The 19,761-nt window shown below is 36.8% G+C and overlaps 1 protein-coding gene across 1 annotated transcript in view; it reads right to left on the bottom strand.

The window, feature by feature from the left end:
• Positions 1-19,761, bottom strand: part of LOC126412814 (cytochrome P450 4C1-like) — an 85,931-nt gene that overhangs the window by 24,120 nt on the left and 42,050 nt on the right. Inside the window, exons 5-8 of the mRNA XM_050082604.1 lie at positions 11,451-11,520; positions 10,864-10,990; positions 1,227-1,299; positions 1,027-1,136 (exon numbers count right to left, since the gene is read on the bottom strand). Coding sequence (XP_049938561.1) covers positions 1,027-1,136; positions 1,227-1,299; positions 10,864-10,990; positions 11,451-11,520 — 380 coding nt within the window. The remainder of the gene's footprint in view (positions 1-1,026; positions 1,137-1,226; positions 1,300-10,863; positions 10,991-11,450; positions 11,521-19,761) is intronic.

The raw sequence follows: 19,761 nt of genomic DNA, 5'->3' as shown, positions 1-19,761 counted from the left end.
ATTACACGCCCTGGTTTCGAAACACGTTCTCTAAATATTATAAGGGGCAATCAACTGAAAACTAGACAAGTGAGGAAAACTAAATAAACCGTTTATTATTTCAAGAGTTATCTCCGTACCTGTTAACACATTTATCCCACTGGGACAGGTTTGTCAATGAATTCATGGAAAAACGCTTGCGGTTGCCTATGGAACCATGATTGTACCTAGGCTTTCATCTCTTTGTCCGAAGCAAATCGATGGTCACAAATATCTTTCTTCAAGCTGCAAAAATATGGAAATGGCATGTTCCCGAGATTGTTTCAACTACACCGCAGAGTTTCCGCTGGGAATCCCTAACAGAGCCTTCATTCAGTCTCGAACTTCCCCCTTATAAAATAAAATGTTGTGCATCTGGTGAGACAGTGATGGCGTGGTGTATAACGAATTGTTTCCCTGAGGTGTAACCATCGATGCTGATATTTATTGTCAACAACTCAGACTCTTGCATACACAGTCCAACTACAACTGCCAGGAAGACTGCATAAAGTGACATTACTCCACTGCAACGTCCATCCGCATTCTGCTAGACCGGCTAAAAGTATTACACAGTAGCTGTTTTGAGTAGTCACTCCGCACCCACCATATTCACCTGATACTGGACCCTAGATTTTCATCTTTTCCACTATCAAACAGCCTTTAATAAACTTCCTTTCCGGATAGAAATGCGCTCCGAACATGGCTCAACGAGTTCTTCGCCCCAGATTCACTTGATTTCGACATTCACGTAATCGAAACGTTTCCCAACGCTGGTAGACTGTTATAAATAGTGGAGGAGAGTAGATTACTGATGATTTAAGTCTCCGTTACATGTATCTGTTGTGTTTATTAAACTCAAAGGAAAACACTGCCAACTCACGCACCAACCCTACAGTTTTCGTACTTTATTTTCCAACTGTCTGGCTCTCATTTGACTCTCACTTGAAGATTTCGACTGTTGATGTCTCCCTCACCCGAAATGCCCTACCCTCCAAAGCAGCGAGTTACCTCAAACATGAAGGTGTCCACTTCCTCCTGCAGCTCCTGGTCGTTGAGCTTATGGCCGTCCTCAGAAGCTTCCAGTAGCATGTCGAGGAAAGCAACACGCCGCTTACTGCCTGCAAAGGTTTCTTAAGTTACGTGCTGATTTCCTTACAGCACATGACATAGTGTTATTGTATCTCATTTCTAAACAGAACAGCACGTACTTACGTCGTCCTCCTGTGCTTCCTTGACTTGGCCTCCATTCGTTTTACGGACTGCTTTCCTTTCACTTATCACCTGCAAGACAAATAAGTGTTGAAATCGTACAAGTAGTTTCTTTACACACTAAAGTCGAACACTGTAGGAGCTGGCGCTCCGTCCAGTGTTGTGGCAAGATAGTATTCACTATTCATTGTTTGCAGAAAGAAATTACACTCTGCTCTTCTTTTTTGGAAGCAGTACAGAGATGATTTTAGTCAACTGTTTCGCAGCTGACATGCCTAACGTTGGTTAATGGTAGCTTCCGAAGCTATAGCTAAATATAACAAACGAAATTTTTCAGATAAAAATTTACGAAAACGGTTTGCCTGATTGTAGCTGATATGATCACATTATCTGGCCATGGACATACTTCCACTTTGGATAAATGATAGGAACTGAGTAAACCTACATCAAAGGAATGTACTATAGCGTAAAAGTAATTTCTCAGTACTATATATAGCTAGATGGGGAACTGTTGACTGTCTACGCTGGAATTGTGCACATTAGTATATTCTTTGGATCCAGTGGACAGGGCTAATTTTTATGTGGGTATTCATTGTCTACATTTGGCTTAACATTATTTTTCTACAAACTGGCTAACTATCTCCGCTGTTGAAAAGTTGGAACGTCAAGTTACGAAGTATCTGAATAGCGAATGTATGCCCTGGTGCCTACAGTGCAAAGGCCGGTCTTGCTCAATAAAAATGTGAGCGTTATAGAGGTCAGTGTAACTTGGCCATATAATATCGTAACAGCATCAAGAGCAATGAAAAATCAGAATGGATTCCCTGCATTCCATATGGTGAAAGAAAGTCCTTGACAGCTGCAGGACTGTTGCCAACTTTCAAACCGCGAAGTGCGCATGTTTGCTGTCAGACTTTTCTTTTCTTTGTCCTTGCCCCGTATCAGCGCAGGTTTGGCATGGTTATTAACTGATTGGTCGAAGTTAATTGAAGTGGTGGTCAGATGCTCTTCCTGTTGCTACTCAGTTACCCCCGGACAGAGTAAGTGCGCCCAAGGTGTCTGCTTGTGTGTTATTCATGTGAAAATGGGCGAAAGGTTTCTAACGCTTGTAAATCGTGTAACTGAGGTGGTACTAGGGTATCGACCTGTTATTCAACTATAGGGCTCGAAGAAACCACTTAAAATCCACATACAGGCTGCCTGGCACACTAACCGTCGTGGTTAACCTACTTGCTAGATTCTACTGGGGCCAGCGAACCTCCCAGTCCCGAAAGCAGTGCTTTAAAGTGAATGGCTTTATTGTAGGATAATATGTTTGCTGTCAATACTGATTGAAAACTATTGTCACTTAGAAATGGAGCAATGCTGAGGCCATCCCACAGGAACATTGAATGGCGTCTCGTGATTGGCTGAGGTTGTAGCCCACTCTGACTGTCACAGGTCTTCTGTGACTGGACGGATTACAGTCATGGATACTAAGTAGAATCGGTGACACCTGGAGGAGCCTGTACGGCGGGTGCAGCCAGTCATATACCGTTGGTCAGCAGAGAGGCACAAATGACACTGCTATTGACCCGTAGCCATAGCAACTGAAGGTGGACTCGATCCAAATGGCAAGACAGATTTTAACACTCCAAATATCACACATACCAGATGTTACAAAGAAAAACAACAATTAGAAAGAGTAAAGTGGGGTAGTTCACAGACCTAACAATCCTCTAGCAAAACATGCAATCAATAAAAAATAAAATACGTCTACTCAAAGTTGGACTCCAATCTCTGAACTGCACAGTAGTTTGTGTTACTGACCACTGCTGTAGAGAGACAGAAATCCAACCTGTAGTGTTATTATCATATGAAAGGGCAAACTCTTACTGCAGAACTGCTTCAAGGCGTGAAGGATCATGCATTTATATCAGAAAAGGGACACAGTTCAAATCAAAATATGACCTCAATACAGCAAGTGGAGACAAACACATTGAAATATCAGCTATTGAGTTAACGGGGCTTGATGTCACCAAGAAATTAATCATTTTATGCGTGTATAGATCTCCCAGTGGTAGTGTGGACACTTTTTTCAATAAATTAACAGAAGTTCTAGTTTGATCCCTCAAACACAATTCTTAAAAGCGAAACCCACCTCCATGACGCATAGTACAGTTTCAAATATTCTGTCGTGCGTGCATTGCTCCTTATACAATACGCAGCAACACACTGTTCCTGACAAGCAAAAAAAATTATAGTAGATTATTTATCTTTAGCTGCTGCGTTTGCTGATTGTGTTTGCTTTTGAGAACGTCAGTACATGATACACAAAAACCGCATGTAAGAGATAAGTCACTTTCATTTCAGGGCAGATCTCTCCTTGCATTATTGAGCAAACAGTGGGTAGTCGGGATTGTAAGGTGTCGTGCTAGCAAGCAGATTAATTTTCAATGAACAATATTGGTAATTTCAAACAGTTATTGTATTCCAAGTAGTGCACTAATTTATTTTTGCGGATATTACAAGTCAAACGTTGTACTTCATATCAGGCAACGTTCATAATGTATTTCGGTACTAAGTTTTAGTTATATAGTTGTCATAGAGTGCAAAGTTAGTTTATTTTGGCATGTAATTAGATTAATTTTCTTTATTTCAGATTTTGCATCTCATGAAGTTTAAAGTTTTGTTTCACAACACTGTTGACATACGTTACACAGGACAGTCCAACAGTGGGTTTTGGTCAGCAACTGAACACGCTATCTAAAGTAGTAAACGTTACATGAGGAGATAGTTTTTTAAATAAATGTATTCAGTTCTCTCACATAGAGACAGTATTTTTTATGGAAAGCTAACACAAGCTTGTTAGTATTGGAAAAAATTGTTTATGTATACAGGTGTAATGAAGTTCCTGATATAGGGATGTTTGTCAACATTTTACTGTTAGTGCTTGGGAGTTCATGTACTGGAAAATATAGTTACGTTTATAGGTGCCATGTAGCTTACGAATTCATTTATTGTTAATTTTTGGTAGTGTTGATATTGTCTCCATTCAGAAGCCCCATATTTTTGCTTCTCTCCTGATAGTTCGTTTGGAGCGGAAAGAAAATGCCAGGCAGTCTAGATTTAGGGGAGGTTGGCATAGGAAGTGATGATAGTGAAGTAGTAAAAGGGACTTTTGTATTTATGGCCCCAGCAATAAACGGAAATGTAGAATTGAAATGTTAGTCAAATACTTTATTCTCATATTAACAGAATCTTCCGTTGGTTCTTGGTAGAACAACATTATAATAATAAATGAAAAGCACCAGTTTGCTTTTGTTCTACAATATTATTTTTATTGGTAACCGGTTTTCGGCTTACAAGGCTATCTTCAGACATTTACTGAGTATTATCACCAAAGAAGTTAAATGTTAGCAGACAACATTGGAAGAGAAGTAACACATCTAGAGTGAAGTAGAAACATACAGTGAGTAACATCTTTGCAATGAAATAGTAAAAACTGAACAGTACATAAATAACAATGGAGTTGACAGGAAAACCTTTAGCACAAAATAGGAATAGCATGCCTACATAACAGTTTCTATTAATAAACAAAACTAATAAAATAAGATAAAATTAGTACTAGACAAGGCTGCATCAAGAGGTATGAAACATGGAGAGTGATATACAAACAATTAAAAAAGAAGGGACAGTTGTCAATGTAAATACAGAATACACGAGGAACTTAAGCAATATCAATAAGATAAACAGAAATTAGTAAATGCAGGAAAATTGAGGTGTTTGAGGGAACCTACAGTTTGAGAGTGTGATGGTACTGCATTTTAACATTAACATTATAATCAAAGCAGTGGCTGTATACCAGTTTACATTAAATAAATGAGCAAAGTAAAATATGAACAGTACTTGATGAGACAACTACAAGGGGAGTTAAACATGGACAGTAATACAAGTACAAGTTAAAAGCAAACCCTTAACTATTGAAACTAGAGCATATGTGGAATATAAAGACAACTGCAACAAATAAAACAACTTAATGACTACAGGAAAATGGGAATATGTAGGAAGAGAGATTGTGGGAAGTAATGAACAACAAAGATGATTATATGAAGTTTAGGAGAGGGGAAGTGTTGAGTTGTGTCTGGTCATTTAGGATGAGATCTGGACTGTGAGCAAGATGTTTGTTAATTTCCAGGCCATAAACTCAACCTGCTGGAAGCGAACGATTGAGGAGACATGATGTCGTATACATTTAGATACGTGAAAACTAACTTTTCCCTAAAATGCTACTCAGCAAAATTTCATTAGGTATGAGGTTTAAATTTATTCATTCTTTACTATCAACTCTATTCACAACACAGTTTTTAAGCAGTATCCACATAAATCACTTAATGTACCTCCAAAATTATATCATGGTACGACACGTACAGTTCAGGTGATATGACGTCATAACATTGAGATGCATTAAATACTAGCATTTGCTTCAAAAGGGACGCAAATTACCCAGGTTATGTTTATCCGGTATTTGATTATGAGAAAAACGTAACAACCTACAATAAATTTTATGTATAATTCGAAACCTTTGAAACACTTTTTCGCTTTTACATGCTTAAATTCAAATATTTGACACATTAGCGCACTTGTTAAGTAATCAGATGTCTGCAGCTGTTTTATACATGGGAGTTTGATTCTTTTTCTCAATGAACCTTTAGTTGATGCAGATACAAAAATGCACACAATAACAGCAAGAACCGTATGCAGTGACTATAAATTCACAGCTCACAGATCTAAATTTAATCTGCAATAGAAACCAAATATGAGATTTGATGATGTCTGTTATAATTAATTTATTGGCCGAATTTCGTAAGGTCAATAAATTAATGTTTTAAGCTATATTTTGTCCTCCGTTTTTATCCATGTAAACTCAAGGGTAAGCCCACCCTTGTTCCTCTGTGCCGTCTCCTGGTGTATTTTTGCTTGTGAATATACTTGAAAGAAGTACTTAATATTTTTCTGTAATATGTGAAAAACATTGAAATTTTTTCATGTGAAAGGTATCGAGTGAAAAGGACAAAGATAATAAGCACAATTTATTGTCATTGTAGACAATGACTAAAGAAAATAATATGTACTCTGTTAATTTTCCTTTGTCTGATAAAAGAGAAGACATGGTAGCTTTTTGAGAAGCACCGCTCAACTAGCAAGAAGCACTCTTCCTACGTTCCATATTAAGAGCTCTGTAATAAGTGTAATAATTGTTAATTTATCTAAATCGTTTTCAGATTACCATATGTTATTTGTTACTGTTCAAACCATCTTTTATTTATAGGAGAATTGTGTCCTTTCCTGCAGCATCAGGTGTAGATTCTGACAAGATGTATGCAATCACAAAGCAAATGTGACGAATGAAACTGGACAAAGACTGCAATAAGAAGCGATAGTGGCCCACACTGAAGTACGTAAAAAAGGAGAGTGCTTACTTCATTTATGCTAAACGTGAACTGTACATGAACAATGCTTACATTTCGTATTAATGTGATCAGTGATGAAAAGAGACGCTCTGAGAATGCCTTTCAAACTCTTTACTTGAATGAAAAAACACTCATTTTCTAAGTAACTTTAGAACTAAGTAAAAGAACAACTGAAACTGATGTAGGAATAAAGTTGCTACGAAAGCGTGTTGTTGTGGTCTTCAGTCCGGAGACTGTTTGATGCAGCTCTCCATGGTACTCTATCCTGTGCTAGCTTCTTCATCTCCCAGTACCTACTGCAACCTCCATCCTTTTGAATCTGCTTAGTGTATTCATCTCTTGGTCTCCCTCTGCGATTTTTACCCTCCATGCGGCCCTCCAATACTAAATTGGTGATCCCTTGCTGCCTCAGAACATGTCCTACCAACCGATCCCTTCTTCTAATCAAGTTGTGCCACAAACTTCTCTTCTCCCCAATCCTATTCGATACTTCCTCATAAGTTATGTGATCTACCCATCTAATCTTCAGCATTCTTCTGTAGCACCACATTTCGAAAGTCTCTATTCTCTTCTTGTCCAAACTATTTATCGTCCATGCTTCACTTCCATACATGGCTACACTCCATAGGAACACTTCCAGAAATGACTTCCTGACACTTAAATCTATACTCAATGTTAACAAGTTTCTCTTCTTCAGAAACGCTTTCCTTGCCATTGCCAGTCTACATTTTATATCCTCTCTGCTTCGACCATCATCAGTTATTTCGCTCCCCAAATAGAACTCCTTTACTACTTTAAGCGTCTCATTTCCTAATCTAATTTCCTCAGCATCACCCGACATAATTCGACTACATTCCATTGTCCTAGTTTTGCTTTTGTTGATGTTCATCTTATATCCCCCTTTCAAGACACTATCCATTCCGTTCAACTGCTCTTCCAAGTCCTTTGCTGTCTCTGACAGAATTACAATGTCATCGGCAAACCTCAAAGTTTTTATTTCTTCTCCATGGATTTTAATACCTACTCCGAATTTTCTTTTGTTTCCTTTACTGCTTGCTCAATATACAGATTGAATAACATCTGGGAGAGGCTACAACCCTGTCTCACTCCCTTCCCAACCGCTACTTCCCTTTCATGTCCCTCGACTCTTATAACTGCCATCTCGTTACTGTGCAAATTGTAAATAGCCTTTCGCTCCCTGTATTTTACCCCTGCCACCTTTAGAATTTGAAAGAGAGTATTCCAGTCAACCTTGTCAAAAGCTTTCTCTAAGTCTACAAATGCTAGAAACGTAGGTTTGCCTTTCCTTAATCTAGCTTCTAAGATAAGTCGTAGGGTCAGTATTGCCTCACGTGTTCCAATATTTCTACGGAATCCAAACTGATCTTCCCCAAGGTCGGCTTCTACTAGATTTTCCACTCGTCTGTAAAGAATTCGGGTTAGTATTTTGCGGCTGTGGCTTATTAAATTGATTGTTCGGTAATTTTCACATCTGTCAACACCTGCTTTCTTTGGGATTGGAATTGTGCATAGTCAAAACCTTATGGCACGGACTGTATCAGTTCAGCGGTTAACAATCAATGTTTCGCAATCATCGCGGCGTCGCGGCGCCCAGTAAAATGTAGCGGAATGTTGACCTAATGAAATACAGTCACGTGCTAATAGATGTGATAAACACTGAACTGCTGTGCTGTCCGCATTATCAATTACAGTACTTCTGCCAGAATTAGGCTGCACTACGTAGTGATAACAGACACACAAACATTCAAGAATTACAGACTACGAGCGAGTGAAGTGTGTGAATCGGAGCAATTCCCTTCCTTGCAGGCTAGTAAGGTATTAGCTGTGTGAACTGATTGCCCTTGTTCGTCTTTTCACGCAGTTTGAAGGTCCGAGCCCCAGAGGAAGCTGTAGCTTGACTCCACAGCACGGAGAGCGGTGCGTTGCGGATCGTCTTGCGGTGTGAGCTGTCTACCATCGACACCACGTAGTAATGTAAAGCAAGAATGAAGACTGTAAATTTGACGAAAGCATTACTGATTTGCTATACAAACATGAGACCTGCTTTCACTCAAACTTCGAGTTTATCCAGAACACTATAAACGAACTGATTTTCAACCACAAGTATACTATTTTTCAAATGTATGACAACTTTTACCCAAAATTGTGGACTGAACTGGTGATCTTCAACGAATATTGCAAACTTCATCACGAATTGATGTTTTTCAATTAAGTTTCGTAAATTACAAGCAATTCCCATATTTATACGTACACATCCTATTAACGTTCGTGAAAGAATACAGCACATATCAGGTTAAGTAGTCTGCAGGCTCTGGTGTGGTGTTAATCCCAGGTTTCCCACAGTCCTGTAACCCATATGGGGGAGCAAAGACGAGTATAGTCCCAGGAAGCCTACGAAGTATATTCTGGACTATGTCTGCCTTGACAACACATGATAATAAAATACACCACTACTAAACACAGCAATAATACAAATATTTTCTGTAATGACGAAAAGGCTATTTTACACTAAATGAAACACAAAATTTGTGTAACCTTGTAACCTCAAGTAATGCCAAATCTGCAATTACAATCCAATGTACTCATGTATGAAAACTGTTGCGACTGTATGTAATATACAAAATGAACTTCGCCAGTTCGACGTACTTGGCCTGTTAAGCCATAACATTTCATGTAATTGTCTTAAACAGTCCATAGGGCTTTGTGCCGACTCCTTGCAAAGTTTGTCTTGTGTATATACTTGAAAAATAAGGACTTAATATTATTCTGTAATATGTTTCGTGTGAAGTGCATGAAAAGGTCAAAGAGAATAAGCACGATTTATTATCCGTGCAGGCAATGAGTAAACAGGACAATATATATTCTGTAATTTTTCATTAGCCCAATAAAAGATAAGACATTGTAATTTTTTGAGTAGGTCTGCTGACCTAGCAAGACGCAGTCTTCATACATCCCATATTAAAAGGTCTGTAATAAGCGTAATAATAGTTGTTTTATCTAAATCGTTTTCAGAATACAAGATGTTATTTGTTGCTGTTGAAACCATTTTTTATTTATAGAAGAATTGCGTCCTTTCCTGCAGCTATTGAAAGTTGTATTAGTTGCGATCTTAACCTATTTTTGTCCGCCATTGCAGTCGGTATAACTATTTTTAGTAATTTGGTTCTTCTAACACAGCTGTTAGTGAGGTAACTAATTTAGATTATACATTTACGAAAATATTAAAATGCTTGCGTCACTATCTTCATTTTCAATGTAAATTTTGCCATACTGGGCCACAAATATCGAATCACTTGTTTATTACTTAGGCATCATTACAGAGTGCTGTAACTAAATATGATTCCTGCAATTAAAATCAACAAATCAGTGCATTACTAATAAATATACATACAAACGAAACCTAAACTTTCAACCCCTGAGACCAAACAAGATCATGTTCCTATGTTGTTTTTGCTTTAGTATGCAGTAATTGCAATAATGTACCTGTACATTGTCGTAACTTCAATAATAGGAAATAATTATAATCAGTTATTTAGCATACCAAAGCGTTAAGTGTAATAAGTCTGTGTTAACATTTTTACTATTTAAAAGATTGTAAGAAGATCTATGATAAAATAATTAACCATTGTCTGTTTAAAACACAATTTCAAACAATACATTACGATTACACCACAGACTCTCTCTCTCTCTCTCTCTCTCTCTCTCTCTCTCTCTCTCTCTCTCTCTCTCTCTCTCTCTATTTACACTACTCCATCCATGTGACAGGCGCTAAAGCTGCCACTACTCATCCCGCAATAGTTCCTTGAATAATCTATGCTCTACTGTATCGAGATATGTCGTTCTCTGAGACTGAATAATAAGAACTGCAATACCTCCACATTCGTGGCGAGGTGGTTCTCACACTGGCAGAAGAAGGAGATTATAAGCTCACTTCTAGCACCTTAAATGGGCTCATAAGCCCTTTTCAAGTAAAGCTTTAAGTATTGTTGGCGTATTATCCATGTCTTACGAGTGGTATGAATTCCAGATGGTACATTTATTAATTCACTAATGGCACAAACTGTTCAATGTAACACTATTTTAAGAAGTAAAGATTGCCTAATAATACAGGAGAGAAGGAGAGAAAGCTAATTTAAACTTGGAAGGAACACAATTTCAGTACCTTCTTTGTAAAACCATGTAAGACATGCAGCTGGTTGTAGAACTCTTTTCCTGTTCGGCTCCTTTTAAAGATGAACTCAGGGTACAACCATGGATTAAGCATTCTTTCTATGGTTAGTGCGCTGATCCTGTAAAGAATAACATCTACCCAAAGTTAAAACTTTAGTCTCATTGTGAAGCATGAATGACTTATTTTGGGTAATTACTTTTTTACGTCATCTGAAAACTCTTACTAGATTGATGTGATACAGGTCATCTTACAGACCATTTAAGACTATTAATTTCTGTATTTATATAAGAGCTGCCTACTCACAAATGACGGTATAAAACTTCAGCTTAGTAACTAATATCTGATTCAATAATGCTATGTTTATATTAGTTACAGCATTAAAGCACTAGCTTAGTAGCGAGGTACTTTAGATAACTAGCAGATGACTACTTTGATGCAGTACCATCATCCTCTTAAAAAAAACAATGTTCATCTTAAATAAGAATATTGAGACAATTGCAGTCAACACTGGAAACAGTGGAAGGTACAGTAATGCAATGATACCTGTAATGTGATGGACTTAATTTTCAAACACATACCTGTAAATGGCGTTAACATAAGCTGATTGTGTCTCATGCTGAGCGTTGACTGATGTTCCCATTGCTGTTTCTGGTCACAATGACAAAGAAGTACAATATCAGCATTTCAAAACCTTTAAAAATGAAAACGCATGATGGTTCAGAATTACAAGTCCTACGTTCTTATAAACTATGAAAGTTTCACATGATGAAGGAGTAGGTTTCATTGGTGCTGCACTGTTGTGTCAATGTCGTATTTTTGTGTTGAATTCACTTTATAGCTTAGGTCTACACAAAAGATAGCATCAATGCCCATTACACATACACAAAACTTATATATGAGACATATAAATATTAAGAAATGTCACATATTGAGGTAATATGCATATAAATAAAATCCTGTTAACTATAAGAGATTTTATGGCCTACTTTGCAAAATTCTATTTTAGCTTGTAGCATTAACTGGTGAACCAAAGGGGCAAACTGTATAATGTCAACAGCCAACAGTTCAGTGATACATAAAAGTCCTCCAAGACTGTTTTGTGTTCTCAGTTCTTTAGTGTCAATTTTGGTGAAAATTTAGCAACTGCAAAAACCATATAGTAGACATTCTAAAACATTTAGGCTTGGCTGCTTTTGCCATCATAATAATTGCCAACTTTTGGAATACAGATCTCAGTAAGTTAACATATTTTGCTTACTTTCATTTGCTGATGTCTTATGGGATAAGGTTCAGAGATAACCACCCATTTGGTCAACAAGTACTCATTGAACAAAAGAAATCAATTGGAACTGCAGGTAGGTTTCAACTAACTTGTAGGCAACTTTGTAAGCAGCTGGGAATATTAAGCAGAGCCTCACAATACAATTGTTCATTTGTGAAGTTTGTTATCAACATTCCATCTCAGTTTGACAGAAACAGAAATATTCACAAGTGCAACATTACAAAAAAAATCTGCACTGCTATTGAGTGAATCTAACTTTGGCACACCGTTATAAGACCTTTTGACAGTCTACCTGTGGAAGTAAAATGTCTGACACATAGTTTACACAGTTTGAAATGTAGATTAAATACTATGTATTTGCTTACAAAATAACATTTTCTGCTATGAGTCACGATTTTCTTTATATTTACTTTTTGCAAATGAGTTTCTAAAACGAAGTACATTTTTCATGCATTATGTCATTTATTTATGATGTTTCCAACGTATTTGATGCTATAGTGCCCTGAAGATTTTACTGTAATATATCATCACCCTCAATTTTATAATTAATGGTCGACCTCAATAAAGCCCCTTAGTGACGAATTTGAAAGAATTTGGGAAAAGACATCTGCTTACACTTTTCTTCTGGACCACATTTATTAAACACCGCACACAATTTATTGTGCACAGTACGTATGGAAAACAGTAAAGGAACAAAAACCAAACAGCCTGAGAGATATTTTTACACATACTGTGACTTTACTGCACTCCATACATCTGGTGTGGAAATCTCTGATATTTCTCCTAGGTAGAACATGGAACATTCCCGGCACGTTATTTGATATATTCCAGAATCTGAACATAGGTCTTGATTACTGTTTACGTTACGTTTGAGTTTCTGTTGTAGTTTATTACATTTGTACCTCTTGATATTTGAAGATATTTGCAATCTTGTGAGATACATTGCGAAAGCATAGGAATGTGAGATATACATTTGTTATTCACATAGCGAAACAGATCGCAATTCCGAATTCTTACACAGCTTCCATGGTTGAATCAGTCCTATGCAACATAAAGAGAGACAAATATAAACAGCACAGAAGAAAAAGAGGAAAAAAACATGTGTATATCTGCCATTCCATACATAGGCAATATCTCACAATACTTTAGAAAATCTTCGAAAACAACAAACCAAAAACTGGATTCCCTTCATCTAATAAACTGCAATAGAAACTAATAATAATGAAAAGCATTACCATAACCAATATTCAGATTCTAAATCTGAATTAAAAAAATCGCATGCCAAGAATACCCCATGTTCTACCTATGGCAAAGGCATCCGAGATTTCCACTTTAAAGCCAACACACAGACACAGCATCAGCAATAGTCACACAATACAGGATCCCATTTGGAAATGTACAGCAAAATGTCAAAGTACTTCACAAACTAAACATAGGTCATAAAACAGATATACTGAGAAAAACAGGAGATATATTCAAGTAAAAAAGCTATGAAGACAAAATATTAAACGAAAAACTGGGAAGTAATGAAGGAATTACTTCAGAGTTAATATCTTTAAATAAGGAAGGAAAGCAATACCTATAACTAAGAGCCTATTTAAATACATAATTGAAACATATAAACAAATAATGATCCTGATTATTAAGAATAATACCCTCTGTACGAAAGACTAATGTATCAACTCGTGTGGACGATCCATAGCGTTTCATCTGTTGGGTATGTGTAAGAATATCTTTGTTACTGCTTTATTTTTCTATGTTTGCTGTCTTCAATGTGTGCTGTGCACCACGTGTAATGTTTAATATGTGTGAGCTTCTGCTTCAGTGAACTACAAGAAAACCTTAAGCTGAAGGTTTTTCCAAATTCGCTGTTAACTCTATACAGAGATCGCAAATAACTACAAAATTGCTCTTCTTTATGTGTAACAGTAGAGTCAACAAAGAATGCAGCACCTCACATGTCGAATACATCATGAATAAGTAGCATAACAAACAAAAAAAATTTGAAAGTATGGATCCTCTTGCAAAACGTGTCCCGCAAACACTACAGTACAAAAATTGTGACTAGAATATATACGACATGCGTTCTATATTTATTCTGTTTATACGCTCCACATACCTGTCATCTATGTGTAAAGTTATGAGAGGTTGATTTGCGAGGCAAGACACAGTATCATAATTATTATATGATCCCACGACCGGTTTGCCAACAGGTCACCAGGGAGTGGGGCTGTATAGTAGCTTAGCAGGGAAAATCCCATACAGGGAGTGATAACACTCTCATGCCAGGCAGAACGGATACTGGTGTCCACAGATGGTTGAAAAGAGAATGAATGGTACATTTTTGGTGAAAAATTAGTACCATACCTTACATACATACTATGAGAGCAAAGAGTACAACAGAGAAACCGTACCAATGAGATAGTCTGATTACAATATTAAGTTTAAATGCATATGAAATACTTCGAGAGATATATATGGTTTTAATTGCTACAATTTATAAAATTAATAATGAGTCAGTGAAACAACTTGTAGAGTTTAAATACGATGTGACGTCAGTAATAAACAGGAAGTACAACTTCTACAAGCAGGCACATCTATGAAACTTCCTGGCAGATTAAAACTGTGTGCCAGACCGAGAGTCGAATTCAGGAACTTTGTCTTTTGCGGGCATGTGCTCTACCGACTAAGCTACCCAAGCACGACTCACGCCCCATCCTCACAGCTTGAATTCCGCCAGTACCTCGTCTCCTACCTTCCAAACTTCACAGAAGCTCTCCTGCGAACCCTGCAGAACTAGCACTCCTGGAAGAAAGGATATTGCAGAGACATGGCTTAGCACTTGCCCGCGAAAGGTAAAGTTCCCGAGTTCGAGTCTCGGTCCGGCACACAATTTTCATCTGCCAGGAAGTTTCATACCAGCGCACACTCCGCTGTAGAGTGAAAATTTCGTTCTAGAAACATCCCCCAGGCTGTGGCTAAACCATGTCTCTGCGATATCCTTTCTTCCAGGAGTGCTAGTTCTGCAGGGTTCGCAGGAGAGTTTCTGTGAAGTTTGGAAGGTAGGAGACGAGATACTGGTGGAATTAAAGCTGTGAGCACGGGGCGTGAGTCGTGCTTGGGTAGCTCAGTCGGTGGAGCACTTGCCAGTGAAAGGGAAAGTTCCCGAGTTCGAGTCTCGGTCCGGCACACAGTTTTTATCTTCCAGCAGGTTTCATATCAGCGCAAACTCCGCTGTAGAGTGAAAATTTCATTCTAGAAACACCCCCCAGGCTGTGGCTAAGCCATGTCTCCGCAATATCCTTTCTTCCAGGAGTGCTAGTTCTGCAGGGTTCGCAGGAGAGCTTCTGTGAAGTTTGGAAGGTAGGAGACGAGGTACTGGTAGAATTAAAGCTGTGAGGATGGGGCATGAGTTGTGCTTGGGTAGCTCAGTCGGTAGAACATTCTTGATTGAGTCGCTTAAAATGAGTCGATAAATCAGTGTGCAGGGTAGAGAGACACCTTCCTGGCTAATGGATCTGTGATGATAACAGTTTCAAGGAAAGTATTTCACATAGTTACAATTTTTGAATGAAAAGGATTATCAACTTTTTGGATGATTCAATCCTATGGTACTATTCTCATCACAAGCTGATAAGCCATAAATACAACGTCCCTGTTTTCTGTTTGGGGGAGACTATACGTTCTGTGCTCCCAATGCTAAATTATCAATCTCAGTGATCCATTACTAACTTCCAATTTTCGAATGTTGTTATGTACATATAGTGAACTAGAATTATTGCAACAAGCTATGCTATAATAATTTTTTCAGACTCGAAATTTTTCTAGCAGAAATTTGTAAATAAATGGATATAAAAACTAAATGACTGAATATTTTTATTACTTTAGTTCCGTATGTGTTGAATCATATTCTTAGCATTCTGTGAAAATTTCATGATTTCTACCTTCAACACCTTTTGGGACAGCTGGTCATTTACAGGGAAAGATGTCATTCCGGGATACTGAGGTTCAAACCTTTTTATAATGACAGATATATATAAGGACTTACAGTTCTGACTCTTTCAAGCATTGGTGCTGGTCCATTATCTATGTTCTCTTCAGTGCCACAATCTCCAAATGCTTGCCTTCTACTTTTCCTTCTTGTTTCTTTTGTCATGTGCCGAGCAGCAAAATCTGCTTCACCTACATGACATACATCTATTCTCACAGACCACCAACTGTGTTCTGCGCCAATCCCACCTCTAACTTCTCCATAACCTTCAGTGCTTCATAGTTCCCATCTTTAAAAATTTTTATAGCAACAGACACTGCTTACTTTGGGGTCATGAGACCAACCAAAACAATGTTAAAGGAGTCATTCACATCCTGCGTTACATCATCACTAAAAAGCGTGGTAACTTTAGATAGGCTGTTCTGGTTGTTTAGACCCCTTTCACTGTTTGCATAATAGTTTACTATAGGTTCAGACGAAAATTCGGATCTTTCAGATTTGCTACCTGCAAATGTGAGTTCCTTAAACATACTTTTACACTTATTTCTTTTATATACATATAGAAGAACAATAAATACAAATACAGTAAAGAAATCACTAACTAGTGCACTATTTTTGTACAAACTAGTGCTAGAAACAAAGGACTGATTTGTTAGTTGCAATGCTAACTTTTAGATGTAACAGTGATAAGGCAGTTCACGGCCTTCTAGACAGCATGGTTTCCAAAGTATGGGTATTGACCTCAGGAAGTATATACGGGGTGCCAAAACTTGCTGTTGCATGTTTGTCTGATAGCTTAAATGCCTGGCAGTCCTAGTTAAAATTGATTCTGAGAAAGAAAACTAAATCACACGTTTCACAGCACAGCATTTTCTCTCTCACAGTCAGTTGCAATTAAAAACCTGTACATTGTAGTTTAGTATATGTATACTATGACCATCTGAATGTTTATAAGAGTATGATATGTATAAATGACATACAAATATTCATATTACATATAAAGGAGATCCATAGCTACCAAAAATTTCTTAAACTTCTTGTCCAGTTTACTTCAGATTTTTACACAATATCTAATACGTATTTGGATGGGTCTAGAATGTATATTTTAGAAGTATATAATTTGTAAATATATATAACATATAATAGGGAAATGTTGGTAGTAAATATCTCGAAAATTGAGAGGGGGAAACTTTATTAGCAAAAACCTCATAAACTTCCTGAGTAACTAACTTCAGGTCATATGTATATCCTCTCAATGTTGATTGGAGTATCATGTAAACTTTTGAAATAAATCAATCAAGAACTTCTCGAGATTTTTGCTAAAATTTTCCCTACATACATTATATTTATTTATACTAAAAGTATATAACCCAATTCTGTCTGAATGTGTATTAGAGCATCATATAAAATTTGAAGTAAATACATCAATAAATTTTCGAGATATTTGCTACCAACATTTCCCTATTATATGTTGTATATATTTATATATCATATACATCTAAAATATACATCGTAGACCCATCCAAATGCGTATTAGAGTATTGTGTAAAAATCTGAAGTAAACTGGACAAGAAGTTTAAGAAATGTTTGGTAGCTATGGATCTCCTATATATGTAATATGAATATTTGTATGTCATATATATTAAAACACATATAGCCTATAGCTATCTGAATATTGGTTAGAGAATTATGTAAGTAACTGTAATACATAAATTAAGAACTTTTTGAGAGTTATAGCAACAATATTTAACCATCTGTTGTCTTTATACAGTAGTATAGATAAGAGTGTAACGAACTTATTAGCTGTTTTGTCATGATAGTTACTGAGTAGCTATAATAAACAACAAATTTATATGGTATTGTAGTGCCTGTGTTTGACAAAGTTTGGGTCTGGAGATGAGTCATACCCAGGTAGCCAAACAGTAAGGCGACAACTTGCAACAAATGGGAAATCCTGGTTCAAGTCTCAGTCCAGCACAAGTTTTCGTTGTCATCATTCTATTCTACAACTGATGGTTGTCCATATTTGCAGCTGTGAATATATTTAATAAACTACAGATTTTGTAGCGACTATGAGTGAGAATTGCAGTTTGAAACTTGAAGCACTTGCTGTTAATTTAAAGACTAACTATGTTTTTATATGATTTTGTGATTTAGTGCGGTGCTCACTTTAGACTTTTGCACTATACATTTTACAATACATAATTAATTATTACTTAAGTGTTTCATTGTCTTTCAGTTGATAAATCTAAGTGACGCAATAATTCTCATAAATGTGCATATTTATTTAATAAGCATTCTTTGAACTGGACTTTAAAATATGTAGTTTAGCACACATTATTAGCCTGTGGGTTTTGTACCCATTGATTTTACATATTTCAAATGTTTAATTTCCCACACACACACACACACACACACACACACACACACACACACACACACACACAAACACACACACACACACACACACACACATATATATATATATATATATATATATATATATATATATATATATTCACTGTAATTGCTAACTTGTTCTATGTACCATCAAAGGTTTGATGAGACTTCCCTATAAAATAGTTGGCCATAAAACACCTTCTGACTTATTGTGCACAAAGCTAACAAAGTTTGTTGCCCATTCATTGTTCACATCAATATCAGTTATTTTTAAACTGTGGTACACTCGTATATGGAATAAGTAGCTAATTATGTAGTTGAAAATAATTTTGGTAGTTCAGAATCTCTCTGCCTGTTTTCTGTTTCAGTTACAAATTTCTCACCATCTAAATCAATTATAATGTCCACTGCACTACATGAGGCTGAGGTGGAGCCCTAGTTCATTATTAAAAGCATTTTATTTTTTTGACAGATTAAAATCTAAAATTTTTTCTAATCGATGGGGATAATTGTATTTAATAGCAAGGATAGGAGACTGCCAAGTATACAGTTGATGATGTCTTATCTGTGTAGCTTCTTCTTACCCGATCTATATGTTGAAACTGGAAAAAAAACAATTGTTGTGAAAGAACGCTAGATAATCAAATAAGTGACTGTTTTTAAAAAGAAGAGACTAGGGTTCACTTGTCATCAACTGATAGTGTTTCTGCACTAACCCACATAGAGGAGGATAGAATACAAAGTTACATAGGACATTTTACTTGTATGTAAACAATCTAGTATTCAATCGAAATCATTTAAGTAAGGCACTGAAAATCGAAATGATGGTTATCATGCAGAGTTAAGACCCCACTGCCTCCCAAGTATAGTTCAAGGTTCAAGCAATATTTATGGTAACATATCACTGCTACTACTTAATTCTTTAGAGGCTTCATAACTGACAGAACTTTCACACAATCTGTTTTCCAGGATGAGTTGATGAGCATTAGACAATATAGTAAGACGGTATGAACCTAGGAAATATGAAGTATCTTCTGTTTGAGAGAAATTTTGAGAACTTCGAGTGCCAGTTAATACTGCACTGGAGACATCGTCACCGTCCTTGGGTATGACACTGATACATCATGGCCATATTATAATGACACGCGATGACTGTCTGGTAATGTTCCTGATGCTGCTCACATTAATGTCACATGAAAGAGGGCAGTCATTCCCG

The sequence above is a fragment of the Schistocerca serialis genome, chromosome 7 (genome assembly GCF_023864345.2).
Source record: "Schistocerca serialis cubense isolate TAMUIC-IGC-003099 chromosome 7, iqSchSeri2.2, whole genome shotgun sequence".
NCBI classification, from domain to species: domain Eukaryota; kingdom Metazoa; phylum Arthropoda; class Insecta; order Orthoptera; family Acrididae; genus Schistocerca; species Schistocerca serialis.
The sequence above is the reverse complement of the archived record's forward strand: the minus strand, read 5'-3'. Positions and strand labels throughout refer to the sequence as shown.